At 36.4% G+C, this 24718-nt stretch overlaps 1 protein-coding gene across 2 annotated transcripts in view; it reads left to right on the plus strand.

Annotated features, from left to right (window-relative positions):
* Positions 1-643: 643 nt before the first annotated feature.
* Positions 644-24718, plus strand: part of PTH2R (parathyroid hormone 2 receptor) — a 71667-nt gene continuing 47592 nt past the window's right edge. Inside the window, exons 1-3 of one of the 2 annotated variants that reach the window (XM_061204517.1) lie at positions 644-743; positions 19171-19281; positions 19390-19511. In XM_061204517.1, the coding sequence (XP_061060500.1) occupies positions 19233-19281; positions 19390-19511 (171 nt within the window). In that variant the 5' untranslated portion in view covers positions 644-743; positions 19171-19232. Of the gene's footprint in view, positions 744-19170; positions 19282-19389; positions 19512-24718 lie in introns of those variants that run through there. The other variant, XM_061204510.1, reaches the window with a different exon arrangement.

A 24718-nucleotide genomic window follows, 5' to 3' on the forward strand; every position in this document is an offset into this window, starting at 1 on the left:
AGTCATTTCACAATATATAAATGTATCAAGTCATTACACAGTACACCTTAAACTCACTTATGTTATCTGTCAATAATATCTCAATATAGCTGGAGGTAAGAAGGCAAAAAGTTAACTAGAGACCATTTGGTGTAACCCTCTTATTTCATAGATGAGTAAACAAAAGGCCCAAAACATGGAATGATTTGCCCAGTTTCACTGGTAAATTTTCAGTAGAGCTAAGCATAGTCTTATAGGCCATTTCTCTTTTCTGTGTGCCATAACTGACATATTGTAAAAGGATCAATAAATATTGGTCTTTGTAACATTTCAGGAAATTTTCAATATGTTTATTATTTTTTCTGATTATATTGTATCTATTAGACTTACCTAATTAAATTAAAAATTTCTGGAGTTTTTAAACTTTTAACAAAGGGGATTTTTTTCTTTAGGCTAATCAGGTAAAAATATGATTATTCTAAAATCTTATACGTTGATGGGTTTTTGAATTTTGATTCAGATAAAGAACTATTTCAGATAACTTCACATCAAAACTAATTTTTAATTATATTAGAAGGTGAAATAATGAAAGATTGTATCGTGGCTTTAAAAAAAGTAATAGGCATGTTTTTCTCCGTTTGTATTTTGTTCATGTCTACAGCTGGATCCTGATGGCACCGTTACTGTAGAAGAGCAGATTGTCCTTGTGCTGAAAGCTAAAGTGCAGTGTGAACTCAACATCACAGCCCAGCTCCAGGAAGGAGGTAAAGATGCTGAGAACACCATGTTCCCCATGTGTCTCACCCTGGTCTTCACAAAAAATGCACATTTCCTCCTTAGTGAGTATTAGGGAGTTCTTCATCAGTCATTCCATGCTTCCATGTGGAGAGCTGTGTAGCAGAATAATGCTCTTTTCATCTCTTTAACCTACCAGCTCTTCGCTCCCTGTGGATGAGTGACTTGCCTGGTTTGTGAGTTTGAGAATGACCGGGCACGTGCACATCAGCGTCTTCCTCAGACCTGTCTTTGGGATCTGTCTGTCTGCAGAGAGCATGCATATTGTTTTGCCCTTGACCGTGCAGTAAGCTTGGAGGAGCAGGCTCTGTACTTGTGGGTATCACCTGCAGTTTTAGGGAGTATGTAAAATTCAAAGGAGCCAATAAGCAAGCCCATTGATACATACATAGACCATGTTCTCCAAAAAACTTTCTGCTTAATAAAATGATTATTTTCTCTTCATCTGCCTGACTTATGTAATTTCTCAATTAGTTCCAAGTTCAAGTGGGAAACTACAAAAACAAAACTACAAAACTGCAGATGAGCTTGTGGTAGTGTTGGTGCTCTTGTGCGCCTCTACCGTTGAAGCTGCACAGGGACCTGTGGCTTGTGTTCCTTAGGGTCTGGTGGTCACTCACAGTTCTAAACGGGGCCACTGAGTAAAGTCATTTATTGAATTGGAGTAGTGGGAAAATTATAATGTTTTATATAGGGAAATGCCTTGCCTTGATAGTTGAATATATTCAAAGACATTTTTAAAAAAGAGGGAGGTGCTATTTACTGAACTCCTTAAATTCCCAACAATCTGAATGAAGTAGATAATGTCCTTAAAGCTATGCTTTAAAAAAAATTTGTGATTGATTTCTCAGTTGGTTATGATCAGAGAATGTGGTCTGCATGATACTAATTTTTAAAAGTGTGTTGAGACTTAATGGCTTATATTGGGGTCAGTTTTGATAAATATCCTATATGGTCTTCCAGAGAATGTGTACTGTCCAGTTTCTGAGTACAGTGTTTTATAGTGTCCACTAGGTTAAGCTTATTGGGTGTGTGGTTCAGGTATTCTGTATCTATGATTTTTCATCTATTTGACCTATTATTTTCTGATATATATCTCTTAAAATATCCCACTCTGAGGATGAATTTTTTTGCCTCATATATTTTGAAAATATGTTATTGGGTACATACAAGTTTATAAATGTTATATTTCCTGGTAAATCAAGCCTTCCATTGATATGAAGCAGCCTTCTTTATTTCTAGTTTACTTTTGTTTTAAATATTAACTAATAAACATCCCAATCCAAAAATGGGCAGAAGACCTAAATAGACATTTCTCCAAAGAAGATATACAGATTGCCAACAAACACATGAAAGAATGCTCAACATCACTAATCATTAGAGAAATGAAAATCAAAACTACAATGAGGTATCACCTCACACCAGTCAGAATGGCCATCAAAAAATCTACAAACGATAAATGCTGGAGAGGATGTGGAGAAAAGGGAACTCTCTTGCACTGTTGGTGGGAATGTAAATTGATACAGCCACTGTGGAGAACAGTATGGAGGTTCCTTAAAAAACTAAAAATAGAACTACCGTACGACCCAGCAATCCCACTACTGGGCATATACCCTGAGAAAACCGTAATTCAGAAAGAGTCATGTACCACAATGTTCATTGCAGCTCTATTTACAATAGTCAAGACATGGAAGCAACCTAAGTGTCCATCATCGGATGAATGGATAAAGAAGATGTGGCACATATATACAATGGAATATTACTCAGCCATAAAAAGAAATGAAATTGAGTTATTTGTAGTGAGGTGGATGGACCTAGAGTCTGTCATACAGAGTGAAGTAAGTCAGAAAGAGAAAAACAAATACCGTATGCTAACACATATATATGGAATATAAAAAAAAAAAAAAGGTTCTGAAGAACCTAGGGGCAGGACAGGAATAAAGACGCAGACGTTGAGAATGGACTTGAGGACACAGGTGGGGGAAAGGTAAGCTGGGACAAAGTGAGAGAGTGGCATGGACTTATATATACTACCAAATGTAAAATAGATAGCTAGTGGGAAGCAGCTGCATAGCACAGGGAGATCAGCTCGGTGCTTTGTGTCCACCTAGAAGGGTGGGTTAGGGAGGGTGGGAGGGAGACGCACGAGGGAGGAGATATGGGAATATATGTATATGTATAGCTGATTCAATTTCTTTTTTTAAAAAATTTTTTATGTAAACACATACAGTGTATTGAGACCATTTGGGCAGGAATTAATCTCACTCTACATATAATGGACAAAAGTGACCATTATTTCATTAGTCATTGTTGATTCAATTTCTTATAAAGCAGAAACTAACACACAATTGTAAAGCAATTATACTCCAATAAAGCTGTTAAAAAATATTAACTAATATATAATATAAAATTATTATATTAAAATAATATTTAATAAACAACATTAGTTCTTTCTTCTTTGGTATTTGCCTTGCACATCTTTTCCCATCCTTAAAAAATCTTTAATTATGATACAATACACATAATATTAAATTAATCATATTAAATGTTTTTAAATGTACAGTTCAGTAGTGTTAAGTGTATTCACATTGTTGTGCCAACAAATCGCCAGAAAATTTTCATTTTGCAAAATTGACACTCTAAATCCATTAAACAGCAATTCCTTATCTTTTCCCATTCTTCTATTAAACTTTTCTGTTTACTTATGTTTTGGGAGTATCTTTTATAAACGAGACACAGGTGGACTTCTTCTTGTTATTTATTCTGTTAGGCTTTGTCTATTAACTGAAGAGTTTAGCCAATTCATTAATTATGATAATGAATATACAGTATTTGAATTTAATTTTACCATCTTATTTGGGCTTTTCATTTCACCAGCTCTTCCTGTGTGTCCCTTCTACTCCCCGCTTCCACCTTCTGTTGGCTTCTTTTGAATTGATTGAAACTTTTTTCCTTATTTCATCCTCCCTCCCCCTAGTTTGGAAGATATATGTTATATTTAATTCTTTAGTGATTAACCTAGAATTTTTTCATGTATATTTAAGAAAGTTTAATTTTATCAGTAACTTCCCTCTCTCAAATAATGTAAGCATTTTGAAATACTTTGCTTCCAAATTATGTGCTATTATCATATAGTTTTATCTTAAGTGTATGTTTTTATAATTTTTCTTCTTCCTGAAATACATCTTTTTTTAAAATAGTATTTTATTTTATTTATTTATTTTTTAACATCTTTATTAGAGTACAATTGCTTTACAATGCTATGTTAGCTTCTGCTTTATAACAAAGTGAATCAGTTATACATATAGATATGTCCCCATATCTCTTCCCTCTTGCATCTCCCTCCCTTCCACCCTCCCTATCCCACCCCTCTAGGTGGTCACAAAGCACCGAGCTGATCTCCCTGTGCTATGCGGCTGCTTCCCACTAGCGATCTATTTTACGTTTGGTAGTGTATATATGTCCATGCCACTCTCTCACTTTGTCCCAGCTTACCCTTCCCTCTCCCCGTATCCTCAAGTCCATTCTCTAGTAGGTCTGCATCTTTATTCCCGTCTTGCCCCTAGGTTCTTCTGACCATTTTTTTTTTCTATTTTTAGATTCCATATATATGTGTTAGCATACGGTATTTGTTTTTCTCTTTCTGACTTACTTCACTCTGTATGACAGACTCTAGGTCCATCCACCTCATTACAAACAACTCCGTTTCATTCCTTGTTATGGCTGAGTAATATTCCATTGTATATATGTACCACATCTTCTTTATCCATTCATCTGTTGATGGACACTTAGGTTGCTTCCATGTCCTGGCTGTTGTAAATAGAGCTGCAATGAACATTTTGGTACATGACTCTCTTTGAATTATTGTTTTCTCAGGGTATATGCCCAGTAGTGGGATTGCTGGGTCATATGGTAGTTCTAGTTTTAGTTTTTTAAGGAACCTCCATACTGTTCTCCATAGTGGCTGTATCACTTTACATTCCCACCAACAGTGCAAGAGGGTTCCCTTTTCTCCACACCCTCTCCAGCATTTATTGTTTGTAGATTTTGTGATGATGGCCATTGTGACTGGTGTGAGATGATATCTCATTGTAGTTTTGATTTGCATTTCTCTAATGATTAATGATGTTGAGCATTCTTTCATGTGTTTGTTGGCAATCTGTATATCTTCTTTGGAGAAATGTCTATTTAGGTCTTCTGCCCATTTTTGGATTGGGTTGTTTGTTTTTTTGATATTGAGCTGAATGAGCTGCTTGTAAATTTTGGAGATTAATCCTTTGTCGGTTGCTTCATTTGCAAATATTTTCTCCCATTCTGAGTGTTGTTTTTTCTTCTTGTTTATGGTTTCCTTTGATGTGCAAAAGCTTTTAAGTTTCATTACGTCCCATTTGTTTATTTTGTTTTTATTCCCATTTCTCTAGGAGGTGTGTCAAAAAGGATCTTGCTGTGATTTATGTCATAGAATGTTCTGCCTATGTTTTCCTCTAAGAGTTTGATGGTATCTGGTCTTACATTTAGGTCTTTAATCCATTTTGAGTTTATTTTTGTGTATGGTGTTAGGGAGTGTTCTAATTTCATTCTTTTACATGTAGCTATCCAGTTTTCCCAGCACCACTTATTGAAGAGACTGTCTTTTCTCCATTGTATATTCTTGCCTCCTTTATCAAAGATAAGGTGACCATATGTGCATGGGTTCCTCTCTAGGCTTTCTATCCTGTTCCATTGATCTATATTTCTGTTTTTGTGCCAGTACCATACTGTCTTCATTACTGTAGCTTTGTAGTATAGTCTGAAGTCAGGGAGCCTGATTCCTCCAGCTCCGTTTTTCTTTCTCAAGATTGCTTTGGCTATTCGGTGTGTTTTTTGTTTCCATACAAATTGTGAAATTTTTTGTTCTAGTTTTGTGAAAAATGCCAGTGGTAGTTGATAGGGATTGCATTGAATCTGTAGATTGCTTTGGGTAGTAGAGTCATTTTCACAATGTTGATTTTTCAATCCAAGAACATGGTATATCTCTCTATCTATTTGTATCATCTTTAATTTCTTTCATCTGTGTCATAATTTTCTGCATACAGGTCTTTTGTCTCCATAGGTAGGTTTATTCCTAGATATTTTATTCTTTTTGTTGCAATGGTAAATGGGAGTGTTTTCTTAATTTCACTTTCAGATTTTTCATCATTAGTGTATAGTAATGCAAGAGATTTCTGTGCATTAATTTTGTATCCTGCTACTTTACCAAATTCATTGATTAGCTCTAGTAGTTTTCTCGTAGCATATTTAGGATTCTCTATGTATAGTATCATGTCATCTCCAAACAGTGACAGCTTTACTTCTTCCTTTCCAATTTGGATTCCTTTTATTTCTTTTTCTTCTCTGATTGCTGTGGCTAAAACTTCCAAAACTATGTTGAATAATAGTGGTGAGAGTGGGCAACCTTGTCTTGTTCCTGATCTTAGTGGAAATGGTTTCAGTGTTTCACCATTGAGGACGATGTTGGCTGTGGGTTTGTCATATATGGCCTTTATTATGTTGAGGAAAGTTCCCTCTATGCCTACTTTCTGGAGGATTTTTATCATAAATGGGTGTTGAATTTTGTCAAAAGCTTTCTCTGCATCTATTGAGATGATCATATGGTTTTTCTCCTTCAATTTGTTAATATGGTGTATCACGTTGATTGATTTGCATATATTGAAGAATCCTTGCATTCCTGGGATAAACCCCATTTGAACATAGTGTATGATCCTTTTAATGTGCTGTTGGATTCTGTTTGCTAGTATTTTGTTGAGGATTTTTCCATCTATGTTCATCAGTGATATTGGCCTGTAGTTTTCTTTCTTCGTGACATCTTTGTCTGGTTTTGGTATCAGAGTGATGGTGGCCTCGTAGAATGAGTTTGGGAGTGTTCCTCCCTCTGCTATATTTTGGAAGAGTTTGAGAAGGATAGGTGTTAGCTCTTCTCTAAATGTTTGATAGAATTCGCCTGTGAAGCCATCTGGTCCTGGGCTTTTGTTTGTTGGAATATTTTTAATAACAGTTTCAATTTCAGTGTTTGTGATTGGTCTGTTCATATTTTCTATTTCTTCCTGGTTCAGTCTCGGAAGGTTGTGCTTTTCTAAGATTTATCCATTTCTTCCAGGTTGTCCATTTTATTGGCATATAGTTGCTTGTAGTAATCTCTCATGATCATTTGTATTTCTGCAGTGTCAGTTGTTACTTCTCCTTTTTCATTTCTAATTCTATTGATTTGAGTCTTCTCCCTTTTTTCTTGATGAGTCTGGCTAATGGTTTATCAATTTTGTTTATCTTCTCAAAGAACTAGCTTTTAGTCTTATTGGTCTTTGCTATTGTTTCCTTCACTACTTTTTCATTTATTTCTGTTCTGGTCTTTATGATTTCCTTCCTTCTCTAACTTTTCGGTTCTTTTGTTTTTCTTTCTCTAATTGCTTTAGGTGTAAGGTTAGGTTGTTTATTTGAGATGTTTCCTGTTTCTTAAGGTAGGCTTGTGTAACTATAAACTTCTCTCTTAGAACTGCTTTTGCTGCATCCCATAGGTTTTGGGTCATTGTGTTTTCATTGTCATTTGTTTCTTGGTATTTTTTGATTTCCTCTTTGATTTCTTCAGTGATCTTTTGGTTATTAAGTAGTGTATTGTTTAGCCTCCATGTGTTTGTATTTCTTACAGATTTTTTTCCTGTAATTGATATCTAGTCTCATAGTGTTGTGGTCGGAAAAGGTACTTGATACGATTTCAATTTTCTTAAATTTACCAAGGCTTGATTTGTGATGCAAGATATGATCTATCCTGGAGAATGTTCCATGAGCACTTGAGAAGAATGTGTGTTCTGTTTTTTTTGGATGGAATGTCCTATAAATATCAATTAAGTCCATCTTGTTTAATGTTTCATTTAAAGCTTGTGTTTCCTGATTTATTTTCATTTTGGATCATGTGTCCATTGGTGAAAGTGGGGTGTTAAAGTCCCCTCCTATGATTGTGTTACTGTCAATTTCCCCTTTTATGGCTGGTAGTATTTGCCTTATGTATTGAGGTGCTCCTATGTTGGGTGCATAAATATTTACAATTTTTATATCTTCTTCTTGGATTGATCCCTTGATCATTATGTAGTGTCCTTCTTTGTCTTTTGTAATACTCTTTGTTTTAAAGTCTATTTTGTCTGATATGAGAATTGCTACTCCAGCTTTCTTTTGATTTCCATTTGCATGGATTATCTTTTTCCATCCCCTCACTTTCTGTCTGTATGTATCCCTAGGTCTGAAGTGGGTCTCCTGTAGACAGCATATATACGGGTCTTGTTTTTGTATCCATTCAGCCAGTCTATGTGTTTTGGTTGGAGCTTAATCCATTTGCATTTAAGGTGATTATCGATATGTATGTTCCTCTTACCATTTTCTTAATTGTTTTGGGTTTGTTATTGTAGGTCCTTTCCTTCTCTTGTGTTTCCTGCCTAGAGAAGTTCCTTTAGCATTTGTTATGAAGCTAGTTTGGTTGTGCTGAATTCTCTTACCTTTTGCTTGTCTGTAAAGCTTTTAATTTCTCCATCAAATCTGAATGAGATTCTTGCTGGGTACAGTAATCTTGGTTGTAGGTTTTTCTCCTTTATCACTTTAAATATGTCCTGCCACTCCCTTCTGGCTTGCAGAGTTTCTGCTGAAAGATCATCTGTTAACATTATGGGGATTCCCTTATGTGTTATTTGTTGTTTTTCCCTTGCTGCTTTTAATATTTGTTCTTTGTATTTAATTTTTGATAGTTTGATTAATACATGTCTTGGCGTGTTTCTCCTTGGATTTATCCTGTATGGGACTCTCTGTTCTTCCTGGACTTGATTAACTATTTCCTTTCCCATATTAGGGAAATTTTCAACTATAATCTCTTCAAATATTTTCTCATTCCCTTGCTTTTTCTCTTCTTCTTCTGGGAACCCTATAATTCGAATGTTGGTGTGTTTAATGTTGTCCCAGAGGTCTCTGACCTCAATTGAGACTGTTCTCAATTCTTTTCATTCTTTTTTCTTTATTCTGCTCTGCAGTAGTTATTTCCACTATTTTATCTTCCAGGTCACTTATCCGTTCTTCTGCCTCAGTTATTCTGCTATTGATCCCTTCTAGAGAATTTTTAATTTTATTTATTGTGTTGTTCATCACTGTTTGCTCTTTAGTTCTTCTAGGTCCTTGTTAAACGTTTCTTGTATTTTCTCCCTTCTATTTCCAAGATTTTGGATCATCTTTACTATGATTATTCTGAATTCTTTTTCAGGTAGACTGCCTATTTGCTCTTCATTTGTTAGGTCTGTTGGGTTTTTACCTTGCTCCTTCATCTGCTGTGTGTTTCTCTGTGTTCTCATTTTTCTTAACTTTCTGTGTTTGGGGTCTCCTTTTTGCAGGCTGCAGGTTCGTAGTTTCCAGTGTTTTTGGTGTCTGTCCCCAGTAGCTAAGGTTGGTTCAGTGGGTTGTGTAGGCTTCCTGGTGGAAGGGACTAGTGCCTGTGTTCTGGTGGATGAGGCTGGATCTTGTTTTTCTGGTGGGCAGGTCCACTTCTGGTGGTGTGTTTTTGGGTGTCTGTTGCCTTATTATGATTTTAGGCAGCCTCTGCTCTAATGGATGCAGTTGTGTTCCTGTCTTGCTAGTTGTTTGGCATAGGGTGTCCAGCACTGTAGCTTGCTGGTCGTTGAGTGGAGCTGGGTCTTGGCGTTGAGATGGAGATCTCTGGGAGATTTTCGTCATTTGATATTATGTGGAGCTGGGAGTTCTCTTTTGTACCAGTGTCCTGAACTTGGCTCTCCCACCCCAGTGGCACAGCCATGACGCCTGGCTGGAGCACCAAGAGCCTGTCCTCCACACGGCTCAGAATAAAAGGGAGAAAAAAAAGAAAGAAAGAAGATAAAATAAAGTAAAGTAAAGTAATGTTATTAAAATAAAAATAAAAAATAATTATTAAGAAAAAAAAATTTTTTTAAGTAAAAAAAAAAGAAAAAAAAAAAACCGGACAGACAGAACCCTAGGACACATGGTAAAAGCAAAGGTATACAGACAAAATCACACAGAAGCATACACATACACACTCACAAAAAGAGAAAAAGGGAAAAATATATATATATATATATCGTTGCTCACAAAGTCCACCTCCTCAATTCGGGATGATTCGTTGTCTATTCAGGTATTCCACAGATGCAGGGTACATCAAGTTGATTGTGGAGATTTAATCCGCTGCTCCTGAGGCTGCTAGGAGAAATTTCCCTTTCTCTTCTTTGTTCGCACAGCTCCCGGGGTTCAGAGTTGGATTTGGACCCACCTCTGCGTGTAGGTCGCCTGAGGGCGTCTGTTCTTCTTCGCTCACACAGGACGGGGTTAAAGGAGCCGCTGATTCGGGGGCTCTGGCTCACTCAGGCTGGGGGGAGGGAGGGGTACGGATGCGGGGCGAGCCTGCGGCGGCAGAGGTCGGCGTGATGTTGCACCAGCCTGAGGCGTGCCGTGCGTTCTCCCGGGGAAGTTGTCCCTGGATCTCGGGACCCTGGCAGTGGCGGGCTGCACAGGCTCCCGGGAGGGACGGTGTGGATAGTGACCTGTGCTTGCTCATAGGCTTCTTGGTGGCGGCAGCAGCAGCCTTAGCGTCCCATGCCCGCCTCTGGGGTCCGCGCTGATAGCCGCGGCTCGCGCCCGTCTCTGGAGCTCCTTTAAGCGGCGCTCTGAATCCCCTCTCCTCGCGCACCAGGAAACAAAGAGGCAAGAAAAAGTCTCTTGCCTCTTAGGGAGGTCCAGACTTTTTCCCGGACTCCCTCCTGGCTAGCCATGGCGCACTAGCCCCCTTCAGGCTGTGTTCACGCAGCCAACCCCAGTCTTTTCCCTGGGATCCGACCTCCGAAGCCCGAGCCTCAGCTCCCAGACCCCGCCTGCCCTGGCGGGTGAGCAGACAAGCCTCTCGGGCTGCTGAGTGCTGGGCGACACCGATCCTCCGTGCGGGAATCTCTCCGCTTTGCCCTCCACACCCCTGTGGCTGCGCTCTCCTCTGTGGCTCCGAAGCTTCTCCCCTTCGCCACCTGCAGTCTCCACCCACGAAAGGCCTTCCTAGTGTGTGGAAACCTTTCCTCCTTCACAGCTCCCTCCCACTGGTGCAGGGACCGTCCCTATTCTTTTGTCTCTGTTTTTTCTTTTTTCTTTTGCCCTACCCAGGTACATGGGGAGTTTCTTGCCTTTTGGGAGGTCTGAGGTCTTCTGCCAGCGTTCAGTACGTGTTCTGTGGTGGTCGTTCCGCATGTAGATGTGTTTCTGATGTATTTGTGTGGAGGAAGGTGATCTCCACGTCTTACTCTTACGCCATCTTGAAGCCGTTCCTGAAATACATCTTTTTAAAGATTTTCTTTACATTGGAATCTACTTATAGTGAATTCTCTCAGTTTTTGTTTGTCTGAAAAGGTATTTATTTCAGTCTCAAACTTTATAGATACTTTTTCTGGACTTATGATCCTTGGATGAGAATTGTTTACTTTTAGCTCCTAAGGATATTGTTTTATTTTTCCACCCTGGCTTCCATTGTTGTTGCTGACAAATCAGTTCTCAGTCTTTGTTGGTGATTAGTTTTTCTCATTGGCTCCTTTTAAGAGTTTCTCTTTGATTTTGATGTTCTGCAATTTCATTCTGTATCTAGGTATGAGTTCATTTGATTTCTGGAGTGTAAGGTTCTGTGTCTTTTTTCAGTGGTGAGAATGTTTTGCTATTTTGTCTTTGAAAATTTGCTCTCCCCCATTCTCCTATTCTCTCTTTCTGGAACTTTAAGTAGAGAAGTATGGGAACTTCTCACATTACCCTTTGTATCTTTATATCTTATATGATTTCCTTTTCTTTGTTTTTCTACTGCTGTTTTGTTAACTTCTGCAAATATATTTTCCAGTTCACCAACTCTTTATTCAGCTTTGTCTAATGGCTCTTTAATCCATCCATTAAGCTAATTTTGATTATTCTATTTTTCAGTTTTTGGGATCTTCCTATTGAATTTTGGTAGTTTCTTTATCTTAAATATCATTTTAATCTCTTTTCTTTTTCCTTCTTAGACATATTCTATATTCTGCATTTGATATTAAAATAACCACAGACTTTGCTTGTCAATACTGACTACCACACATGGGGGCTTATTTCCTTATGTGTCTAATGACTTATGATAAAGAACTTGTAAGGTACTCATGTCATGTGCATTCTTCCAAAATTTCTGTTTTCTGCAAGGTGCCTAGTGGAACTATTGATCTAGTTCCACTTTAAACTAAGACCACACATTAGACCACACATGAATGTGAGCTTGTGGTTAGAAATTGTCAGAGAAGAATCTTTTTCTCCATTGTTTCCTAGTCCAACTCTAAATGCAGCCAGGAGTGAAACAAGGCAATCTCTTTCTGAAAGATACTTTTGTTTCTTGTTCACTCACTAAGGGCTTCATATTTTGGGGATCCTGACCTTATACAGGAGTTTCCAGTCCAGTTTCCCACTTCATCAGGTCTCAGACTCATCTTTTGCTACCAGAATACAATCAAAATCCAAGGTCTTAGCCAATAAGTCAGTAGAGGCCTCTAACGTAAGCCCCAAATGCAGTGCCTACTGATCCTACGGAATAATTTCTGATCTCAGATTTATTCCTTTAATTTGTAGCCAGCTAAGCCATGTTTTAACAAAGAAGGTTTTTATATTAATTCAGCCTTTGTAGGTGTCTTATACTAGGAAAGAGTTCTCTGAATGGCTAGACTAATAATGTCAGGAAAGGGAATCACTTATGTTACCTTTAAAGAACACTGACCCTGGTATCTCAAACATGTAGGTCTACTAACAAAGAGCAACACTGTCATGAAGGAATTTATAAAGATTGTTATCTAGGAGGGCTAAATGAACTATTTTCTATGAAGTCTCATGAAATTTTGAGCTGGAAGATATCTTAGAGACTATCTAGTCCAACATTATCATCTTTATTGGCCCTTTAACAGTTCAACAAAGATATTATGTGCCTACAGTGTGGTATTTCTGTAGTAAGCACTGGAAAAAATGAATCAAAGTCTGTCCTTACCCCATGGAAATGATGATCTAATAAGGGAAGTAGACACCTTTCAGATGGTGTGTAAGTGTAACAACAGAGGTATCACAACTATGGAACCACTGAAAAAGCATCTTAATTCATCAGGGAGGAATCAGAGAAAACTTTCTGGAGGAGCAATCTTGAAATTAAAGGAGTAGGATTTAGATGTGTACAGGAGGAAGTAAAAAGACATTCCGGGCAGAGGGAATAGGGTCGGCAAAGACAAGCAACTGGGAATCAGTCACACACCACAAGAGTTAAAAAGAGTAAAAGATCTGGATGTAAACTTATGTAACATCTAAAATTTGTGATGGTGCAACTCATGTGAAATGTGTAGATGAATAAATATTAAAAGAGAAAAGGCACTTTCTTTGAGATCTTTCTCCATACAATAGGATAGAATTAAATCTGGTCGAACTTTGGTCTCCCTTTCAATGAAAAATGTCTATATATGTAAATTGACTCAGCATTTCTTCACTTTACAAGTGTGAAAAGATAAATGACATTTTGAATTCACTAGTTAATTTAAGAAGTTTTCATTTTAAAATTCTCCTAAAATTGAGGGATGCATATCAGAATATTTAGGAGTGAGCTGTTATGCTGCCTGCAACTTACTTTAAAATACCATAGCATTCATTTAGATGAAATAAATATGGTAAAATATTACCAACTGTAAATTCTAGATTGTGGGTATATAATATCCTCTGTTTTATTTCTGAAAAAAATTTTATAATAAAAATAAAATATAATTTTTCCTCTTGTCTATGAAAGAAAGAAAAGAAAACGTAAATGCAAATACCTTGTTATACAACTATTTAGGTACTTAAGAACAAAACCCAAAATATTAATGATCGCAGTTTTATTTCACAATTGTATGGTTGTTTTATGTTATGGGTAACTGTAGAACTGAAAAGAGTCAAAGTTATGTTCTCCAAATTTTAGATTGCTCTGTGTAAATATCATGGTTTGACAAGTTTCACTAATGATCAGTTTGTCCTGGCACACACAAAAGATTACAGGGAGTGTAATTAATGGTGTTAATTTATAAAGGGACTTTGGTGACTCATTAGGCAATTAATTAGTTTCTTGCTAAATAATGAAAGTATTTACTCGCATAGAATGTGAAATGATGATCAAAGAGAAGATGTTATTTAAGATCTCTGTATTAAGTGTATGAGGGCATGGCTTTCCCAATCTTTTCAACCTTTTGTGAATATTGATTATTCTCTTTGTCAAAGAGCCACCAGAGAGATGATTACAATCTATGGAAACATTATTCTGGGGGAGTGTTGGTTTTCTGAATTTTGAAATACGTCTGTGTGTGTATGTGTGTGGGATGGTATCTTTTTTTTTTTTAAAGGACATGCTATTCGATTTTATTTTTAAAAACTTTTTAAAATTGAAGTATAGTTAACTTACAATGTTGTGTTAGTTTCAAGTATACAGAAAAGTGATTCAGTTTTATATATATCTATGTTATATATGTTATTTCCATTATAGGTTATTATAAGATATTGAGTATAGTTTCCTGTGCTCTACAGTAGGTCCTTGTTGTTTACCTATTTTATATATAGTAGTATGTATATGTTAATCCTAAACTCCTAATTTATCTCCCCCCCCACCTCACTATCCCCTTTGGTAACCAATAACCCCCTTTGGTAACCAATAAGCTTGTTTTCTATGTCTGTGGGTCTATTTCTGTTTTGTAAATAAGTTCATTTGTATCATCTTTTTAGATTCCACATATAAGTGATATCATATGATACTTGTCTTTCTCTGTCAGACTTTCTTCACTTAGTATGATAATCTCTAGGTCCATCCATGTTGCTGCAAATGGCATTATTTTATTCTTTTTTATGGCTGAGTAATATTACATTGTATATATATACCACATCTTCTTTATCCATTCCTCTGTCGATGGACATTTAGGTTGCTTCCATGTCTTGGCTATTGTAAATAGTGCTGCAATGAACAATGGGGTGCATGCATCCAGGAGTGGGATTGCTGGATCATATGGTAGTTCTATTTTTAGTTTTTTAAGGAACCTCCATACTGTTCTCCATAGTGGCTGCACCAATTTACATTCCCACCAACAGTGTAGGAGGGTTCCCTTTTCTCCACACCCTCTCCAGCATTTATTATTTGTAGACTTTTTGATAGCCATTCTGATAGGTGTGAGGTGATACCTAATTGTGGTTTTGATTTGCATTTCTCTAATAATTAGTGATATTGAGCATCTTTTCCTGTGCCTGTTGGCCATCTGTATATCTTCTTTGGAGAAATGTCTATCTAAGTCTTATGCCCATTTTTTGATTGGGTTGTTTGTTTTTTTAGATATTGAGCTGTATGTATATTTGGACTGGTATCTTTTAGGGAACAAAAATACAATTCCTTTTAAAGCATAAGGAAAATATCAGCAGTGTTCTTTATTGCAGTTTAAAAACTACATAATTATAGAATAAACTGATCATTGGCTTTTAGACTTCTGTGAAGACCTTAGTCCATCACATGATCAACTCTTGTCAGAAAATCTCACGTGACGTTGCAGCATACATTTTAGAGGGACAACTAGTTACAAGAACACAGGAATATATGTCTGGGACCATTTTATGTAGATTGCACCATAGATACTGTATCTGGTAAAGGATTGGATCCAGATAAATAAGGATGCATGACTTATTAAAGATAAAATGAATGGATGGGAAGCCATATGGAATGCTATCAAGACGTAGAAGAGTATCTAGTGCAAAGTTTATGGAAGAGATTGATTCATTATACTCTGTTTAAACAAGAAGGAAGATAAACACACAAAAAGCAGGTCATGGTGGAAAGAAGCAGGTGAAGCCGTATACCAGAAACAGGAGCCAGCGTAATGAGTTCCCAGGTTACTTGCAATATGCAAAGCCCAGGCTTTTATTATGAGAGCAAAGTGAGGCTGTTTCCAAGAAAACATTCTCTTCTACGAGAACAATGTGGGTGAGGGAAGATATTTTCTTTTTCTTATTGCTTCAGCAATTCACAAAGCAAATCAAGTACTTGTTTCCATGTGATATGGTGGACACTAGCAAGTTAATTTCAGGTTTATGCTGAATTATTTTCTGTAGAAATCGGTGTTTGCATGAGGTTCTATCATGCTGACTATTCAAAACTGAACAACTCGACATAATGAATGTTAGCTATAACAAAAATCCTCAGCTACAGTTAGTGTAATTGGTAACTAAAAAATTGAGAGAGCTGCAATGGTACTTGTGGTAGCAGAATAATGTCCCCTCAAAGATGTCCAAACCCTAATATCTGGTGTTCTGCCTGTGTATGTTATGTTACAGGGCAAAAGGCTTTGCAGATGGAATTAAGATTGTGGGCCTTAAAATAGGAAGATTATTCTGGATTATTTGGACAGGACTAATGTAATCACATGGGTTCTTAAAAGTGAAAGAGGAAGGCGGAATAGTCAGTAATGGAAAAAAAGAATGGAGGAGAGACTTGAAATGTGAGAAGGACTTGACCTCCCTTGCTGACTTTGAAGATGGAGGAAGGGGGCCATGAGCCAAGGGATGCAAGTGGCTTTCAGAAGTTGGGAATAGCCCTCAGCTGACAGCCAGGAGGGAGATGGGAACCTCAGTCTTATCACTACAAAGAAGTAAATTCTACCAACAACTGGAATGAGTAAGGAAATGGATTTTCCCCCAGAGCCTCAGAAAGCATCACAGTGCTGCCCAGCCCTTGATTCAGCCTTGTGAATCTATAAGCAGAGGTCTGGCTGAGCTCACCGGACTTCTGACCTACAGAAATAGTGAGATAATAAATTTGGGGTATTTGAAGCTGCTAAGTTTGTGCTAATTTGTTATGGAAGCAATGGAAAATGAATACAGCACTCATTAAAAATAGTCTCTTTTGGGTAAGTTGGAATATGACATGGCTGATAGGCTCTCTTCTTGAAAGTTTCATACACAACTAATGGAGGAGAGTCCTGAAAAACACAGAGTGACAAACGCATGAAGCAAAACAGGAGAAAATATTTGCAAAGGAACCAACTGACAAAGGATTACTCTCCAAAATATACAAATAGTTCATGCAGCTCAATACCAAAAAAACAAACAACCCAATCAAAAAATGGGTGGAAGACCTAAATAGACATTTCTCCAAAGAAGACATACAGATGGCCAAGAGGCACATGAAAAGATGCTCAATCACTAATCATTAGAGAAATGCAAATCAAAACTACAATGAGGTATCACCTCACACCGGTCAGAATGGCCATCATCAAAAAATCTACAAACAATAAATGCTGGAGACGGTGTGGAGAAAAGGGAACCCTCTTGCACTGTTGGTGGGAATGTAAATTGATGCAGCCACTATGGAGAACAGTATGGAGGTTCCTTAAAAAACTAAAAATAGAATTACCGTATGACCCAGCAATCCCCCTCCTGGGCATATAGTGAGAGAAAACCATAATTGAAAAGAGTCATGTACCACAATGTTCATTGCAGCACTGTTTACAATAGCCAGGACATGGAAGCAACCTAAATGTCCATCAACAAAGGAATGGATAAAGAAGATGTGGTACATTATATACAATGGGATATTACTCAGCCATAAAAAGGAATGAAAGTGGGCCATTTGTAGAGATGTGGATGGACCTAGAGACTGTCATACAGAGTGAAGTAAGCCAGAAAGAGAAAAATAAATATCATATATTAATGCATATATGTGGAATCTAGAAAAATGATATAGATGATCTTATTTGCAAAGCAGAAATAGAGGCACAGACGTAGAGAACAAACGTATGGATACCAAGGGGGAAACGGGGGTGGGATGAATTGGGAGACTGGGATTGACATATATACACTATTGATACTATGTATAAAATAGATAACTAATAAGAACCTAAGTATAACACAGGGAACTCTACTCAGTGCTCTGTGGTGACCTAAATGGGAATGTAATCCAAAAAAGAGGGGATATATGTATATGTATAGCTGATTTACTTTGCTGTACAGTAGAAGCTGTCACAACATTGTAAAGCAACTATATTCCAATAAAAATTAATTTTAAAAAACAGACAAAATTCCTCACCCTCAAGCTCCTTAAATCCTATGGTTTAAGAAAATGATAATAAAATAACACTTAATAGTGGAAGATGATGAGAGCTCAAGTGAAAAATATAGTAGGTAAGGGGATAAGGAGTATGGGTTGGGGTGGGTGAGTGGGGAATAAGCCAGGGGAGAGAGAAGATCCTGAGGGGCCATTAGGCCTTGGAAAGACTCGACTTCTGCCCAGAGTGAGATGGGAAGCCTTTGGAGGATTTTGGGCTATTGCATGAAGAATAAATGAGAGGAGAGCAAGAATGGAATCAAGAAGACCAATTGGGGGCCATTGCAATAATTTAGTCTGGACATGTGGTGGCTTGGACCAGGGGTGTGGCAGTGGACATTGTGAGAAGTAATAGGGTTCTGGATTCATCTCGAGGAGAGTAGAGTTTCTGAGAATTTTGTTTAAGATGAGTGTTAGACTCAAAGAAATTACTAGTAATTGGTAAAAAGGCAAACCCAAATCTTGGCGCTTACCTGTGAAGTTCAATCTATTTCATGTGTCATATTTTTTAACAGTAATTAAAAAAAAAACTAGGGTAAAAAATGTAGCTACAACTATGATAGACTTTTACTAACAGAAATTGTTCTTTCTCCCGATTCATCCCACCCCGCCCCCTTCCCCCCTTAGTATCCATACGTTTGTTCTGTACATCTGTGTTTCTATTTCTGCTTTGCAAATAAGTTCACTTGTACCCTTTTTCTAAATTCCACATATAAGCGATATTATCTGATAGATAACTAATGAGAACCTACTGTACAGCACAGGGAACTCTACTTAGTGCTCTGTGGTGACCTAAATGGGAAGGAAGTCTAAAAAAAGGAGATATACATATACGTGTAGCTGATTCACTTTGCTGTACAGCAGAAACTAACACAACATTGTAAAGCAACTATACTCCAATAAAAATTAGTAAAGAAATTGTTCTCAGTGAATTCTGATGTTTCTTATATATTAATTGCTATAACTCATATATATTGGAGTCACTAAAATATGTTTAATTTATGCAAATCAAATGTTCCTATCAATGGGCCTTTGATGAGGCTAGGTGGATGAGTTTTGGGGTATTTGCATCATATCTACCCCATTCTAGTTTCCAAAACTACCGATTTGTTTTACAGTGCCTGTGTTTTACATAGGCAGTGACCTGAAATTTTGTATTTTGAATGCATTCATTCTCTGGTTCTAACTGCATTTTTGTTTATTTGCTTTTTAATTTTTTTCCTTATCAGAGGGAAGTTGTTTCCCAGAATGGGATGGACTCATCTGTTGGCCTAGAGGAACAGTGGGGAAAATGTTGGCTGTCCCATGCCCTCCTTATATTTATGACTTCAATCATAAAGGTATTGAATTTTTCTGAAAGGATTAATTTGGAATAGAAATTTATTTTTTTTTATAATGGACTCTACAAGAACTGAGCAATCTCAGTGTTTTTCTTCATGTCTTCACAGGAGTTGCTTTCCGACACTGTAACCCCAATGGAACATGGGATTTTATGCACAGTTTAAATAAAACATGGGCTAATTATTCAGACTGCCTTCGCTTTCTGCAGCCAGATATCAGCATAGGAAAGGTAATGGTATCTTTGTATTTGTGAACCCCTAAGGGAAAGCAAAAGGTTTTTATATAATTCTTGATTGTCAACCACTATTATAAAAATCCTTATATTATATGACACAAAGATCAAAAAAGATAAAAGCAACTTTGGAATCTTTTCAGATACCTAGTTAAGGAAAGGTCTAGGATCTGAAACATTTTTTTTTCCTGTTTTAAGAAGTTCGTATTTTATTTTATTTTTTAAAAATTAATTTTTATTGGAGTATAGTTGCTTTACAATGTTGTGTTAGTTTCTACTGTACAGCAAAGTGAATCAGCTATACGTATACATATATCCCCTCTTTTTTGAATTTCCTTCCCATTTCGGTCACCACAGAGCACTGAGTAGAGTTCCCTGAGCTATACAGTAGGTTCTCATTCATTATCTATTTTAGGACCTGAAACATTTTGATATTTTCTTTAGGTTAGAGTGACCTGGGTGAGATATATGCATATATACTTATAAATATGTGTCTGTTGTATTATATTATGTTTATATTACACTATATGATGCTATATTATTTATGTATAAAAATTCAAATTGGTAGTCAGCAACATGATGCATAATTTTTTTCTTGGTTACCTATGAATGGCTACATCTCATCTCACTCTGTATTCCTGGAGGAGCTTTGTATTTTAGAGATGTATTTTCCATATCATAAGATTTGCCAGCAGGTGATTTCATTAGTATATGAAAGATTAGAGTTTCAGAATTAAAGAGGAGCAAGGGGTGTCTTATAGGTCTTCTCACACAATACCTTAATTTTACACGTGTGAGTCAATTCAGAACCAAAGGTTAAGTGTTGGTCAAAGTGACACAGCTGGATCATGGCAGGGTCAGTGCTGTTTCCGGTATGGTAATCATATGTAAATTTCAAAAACTTCTAGATAGTTACTTTTAGGTTATATGTGGTGGATTAAAAGTTATGCCTAAATTCCTATCACGCAGACCTCGTCAGTAAAATGCATGATGCTATAAGCATATGAATGCTAGGAATGAACATGGTAAGTTGATGTATAAATGATTTTATGAGGATCCTGAGAACAGTCATAATACATAACTCTCCTAACATTAGACATTTTTCTTTATGCTTGATGATATTTATTTTTTGGTGGGGAGGGAGGGAGAGCAGTGACAGAAGTGGTAAGTTGGAGTTTTCTTCGTTTGATTTCTTTTTTTTTTGGCCGCGCTGAGCGGCATGTGGGATCTTAATTCCCTGAGCAGGGATCAAACCCACACCCCCTGCATTGGAAGTGCGGAGTCTTACCCACTGGACTGCCAGGGAAGTCCCTGTTTGATTTTGCATTAATAGTCAGAACTTCCTTTCTTAACTTTTTTTTCTAACACAAAGCACTACCACCTTAATGACCCTTTAGTAAATTGCCAAAAGACCTCAGTTTTGTATTTCGTTGTTGACATGCTTCTTAGATAAAATTAGTCAATGTGAGGAGACAATTATGTACTCTACAATGGAACCAAAGCCAACAATGAGTTAATATAAAATACTTCAAAATAATTTCAATTTCATTGATATAAATAAACGTTTACAATATTTAGTATACTCTGTTATGAATTTGTGCATTAAATGATGACAAGTGCAAGTCTTCACAGCTTTTAAATGGCCATTAAATTATATCATGATTTTATTTACACTGAACTCTATTCAGAATATTACAACCATTCTTTTTAATAACTATGTATTCCAAGAATCAAAATAGCTAAGGATGGTGAAATACCCAAAATATATACTATTTTATATAAACATGATTTAAAAGTTAACTGAAAAATTTGATTAATTTTGTTAGTGTAAGTAATTTTATCTCCTTAATCAAAAATATAAAGAGTGTTTTCTATTGTTTACAACCCTTAAGCAATAATTTGAGAAAACTTAAGAAATGTAAATATCCTTTAATAAGAAAACTGGATACCTTCTAAAGTTTTGATATAGTGTAGGGCAAAATGATATTACTTATGAGATATTAATTATTAATGGTTATAATCAGAGTTTTTGTATAAAAAAAGGTAAAAACGAAAAAGTGCATTTAGAATAAATGCCACATCTTTATAGGGGAAATAAGGTGAAGATTTTTAAAACATCTATTGTTTTGTTCTTTAAATAATTTCCATATCATTGACTTGACAAAATGAGCTAATTACTTTTAATAAAAAAAGCGAGGAAACTCTTATGATGGGCCATGAGGTTGTTAAATTCTTTAGAGTATGATATTTTAAATAGTAGCATACTGTAGAAATTACCATATATCTCATGTCTAAAGGTTATATGGACTTTCGGACAGTAATTTAACAATATATATTAAGAAATTTCAAGGGGGTCATATCCTTTGATCTTATAATTTTACTTCTAAGATTCAAGCGTAAAGATTTGAAGTGGGGGGAACTGAATGGAATAATATTCATTGAACAATTAATTATTATAGTGAATATTCTGAAGAATTTTAATTTCCAATGAAGAAATGGTTAAATAAGCTCAAATATATATTTTGTGTAAAGAGTTTGTGGTCTTGGGAAATTCCTTTGTTATACAGTTACCCGGAAAAAAAAAATCAGATAATAAACTTGTATATAAATTGGGAATGCAATTATTCAAAGCAGTAGGAAATGATACATAGAAATAGAGTGAAAAGAAATACATGAAATACAGTGTTTCTTTTTGCTTGGTGGGAATTAGGGAATTTTTTTCCTTCTCTTTTTTGTATTTTACACATTATCCAGATATTTTCTATAAAAAGTTTAACATTTTATTAAGAGAAAATAATATATAATAAATGTTTTAAAACAGAAACAAGAGACAAAGTCAGGATGTGGGAAGTTGCAACAATAAGAATAAGTTGAGTAAGATGCAAAATTAATAATTTGTAAAAACCTATCAGTAAGCTGAGGATGCCAAGAAGTCTAAATGAACCTAATTGCAGAAGTGGGAAAGCCCTTGTTATGAGAGAAAAGACCTATGGCTGCATTTATCCCTGGCTCTGCACCAGAAAAGGAGCAACCAGGCTATGGAAGGGGATAAAAAGAAAAGAACCGGACTTTTAAAACAACTTTTATCAGACAAGGACTGGAATAAGGGCTTAGAATTCCAAGGAATGAACCCCAGTCACAGTGAGCTATTACCCATCAGCCAATTCTTTCCCATAAGCCTTCACTGAGTGTCTGGAGCCAGTGTGCCAAAGGCTGGGGTGGAGCAGGTGGGCCAAGAGAAATTTCCCAAGATGTGCGTAGGACCCTCACAGAATGAGAGCTGTTAGCTGAAGGCATGGGACGGAACAGAGGAGCTAAGAGACATCTCTTGGGGGTATCTGCGGCTCTCTCTAAGTGCATGACTGCTTCAGCTCATAGACCGGGGGAGGGCAGGAAAGCTGAGACAAACCCCCAAGATGACAAATCTCACTAAGTGAAAGGCAGCAGCCTGACAAAATAGAGCTGAGAAAGATCTTTCCTAGGCACAGGAGGTCTTCATCCAAAGCAAGGCAGTGGCTAGCTGAGAACTGGAGCAGAGCAGCATAATGGAGTGACATCTTCTGAGATGCAGAAAGCCCAGGGCAGAGCTGGAGAGCAAAGTGAAATTTCCAGCAGCTCTAAAGCTGATGGATGGTTCAAAAAGCAGAAAGAGTCCTTATGTGGCTTGGAAAACTGTCAGATGTACTAAAACCCATATACTGGCCACTAGAGGCTGCTGGTGCTCAGATCCCACGGTCTGCTGAAGGAAAAGTCTCGAATCTGCTCTCAAAACCTAAAATCAGGATAAAAGGAATCATAAAAACAAAAACAAAACCAAAGCACTACAACAAACCCAATCCCAGTTTAAAAACAAAGTAATCCATCCTCCCAACCCAAGAAGCCTGGTAGAGGAAGAGGACTGCCCTTTTCAGGCTGTTAATATTACATACTCCAGTCCTTACTCTTCTTTTACCTACAATGCCTGTAGTGTAATAAAAAATTACAAGGTAAGGACCCAAAATCTAGAGTAAAAACAAAAGCAAGAATGATCCAGATGTTGTAATTTGCAGATGAGGACTTGATAATAACTATTACAAATATGTTAGGTGATTTAGTGAAAAAGCATAAAACAGATGGGAAAATCAGCAGAGAAATGAAAACTTAAAGAAAAAGGAAATTGTAGAATTGAAATATTCAATTAAAAAATGAAGAAGTTATTTGATATGCTCAACAGCAAACTGGACACAGCATGATAAAGATCAGTGAACCTAAAGAGAGGTCAGTAGAAATTATCCAACTGAAGCATTAGGAGAAAAAATAAATTTATAAAACAGAACCATCTGAGACTGTGAGATAATATGTAATTGTCTAAACATATGTGAAATTAGAGGTAAAGGGAGAGGGAAAGAATAGGACAAAATAAATATCTGAGAAGGCAATAGCCCATAATTTTCTAAAATGGATGAAATAAATCAATCCACAGGTTCCAGAGATTCAGCAAACCCTAGGCAGGGTAAATAAAAAGAAAACCATATTTAGACACATCCTAGTTAAACTGTTGTGAATTAAAAAGAAAATCTTAAAAGCAGTGAGAGAAAAAGGGCACATTATATTCAGGGGAGCAACAACTAAAAAGATGCTGTGTTTTAGTAATAAACAATGGAGGCCAGAATACAATGGAATGATATCTTTAAAGTGATAATATTCATTAAGACAGAGGCAAAATAATGATATTTTTCAGACAGAAAAAATCCGAGAGAAGTCATCTTCATCGGACTTTCAGTATAAGAAATGCTCCAAAAAATTCTCTAGGCAGGAGAGAAATATACCAGATGGAAGCATAGATTGTCAGAAAGAAATGAGGAGTACCAGAATAGGTGTATATGTGGATAAAAATGACAGACTAAAATAATAAACAAAACTATATATACCTATCCTTATTTATTGCTATGTTTATATCTACCTTTATATCTATAATTTAATTCATTTAAAATCTGTTGACTGCTTAAAGCAAACATAATAGCCTCTTATTGGGGTTTATAAATTATGCAGAACAAAATCTAAAAGGGACAAAGGCTAGGGGAGCAAAATTGAGTACATGATTGTAAAGTTCTATTTATATGGTGAAATAGTTCAATATTACTTAAATGTAGGCTCTAATAAGTTCAGATGCATAACCAAGTCTCTATAGTAACTGCTAAAAAATAACACAAGTTTTGGGAATT

The sequence above is a fragment of the Eubalaena glacialis genome, chromosome 1 (assembly GCF_028564815.1).
Source record: "Eubalaena glacialis isolate mEubGla1 chromosome 1, mEubGla1.1.hap2.+ XY, whole genome shotgun sequence".
Taxonomy (NCBI): Eukaryota; Metazoa; Chordata; class Mammalia; order Artiodactyla; family Balaenidae; genus Eubalaena; species Eubalaena glacialis.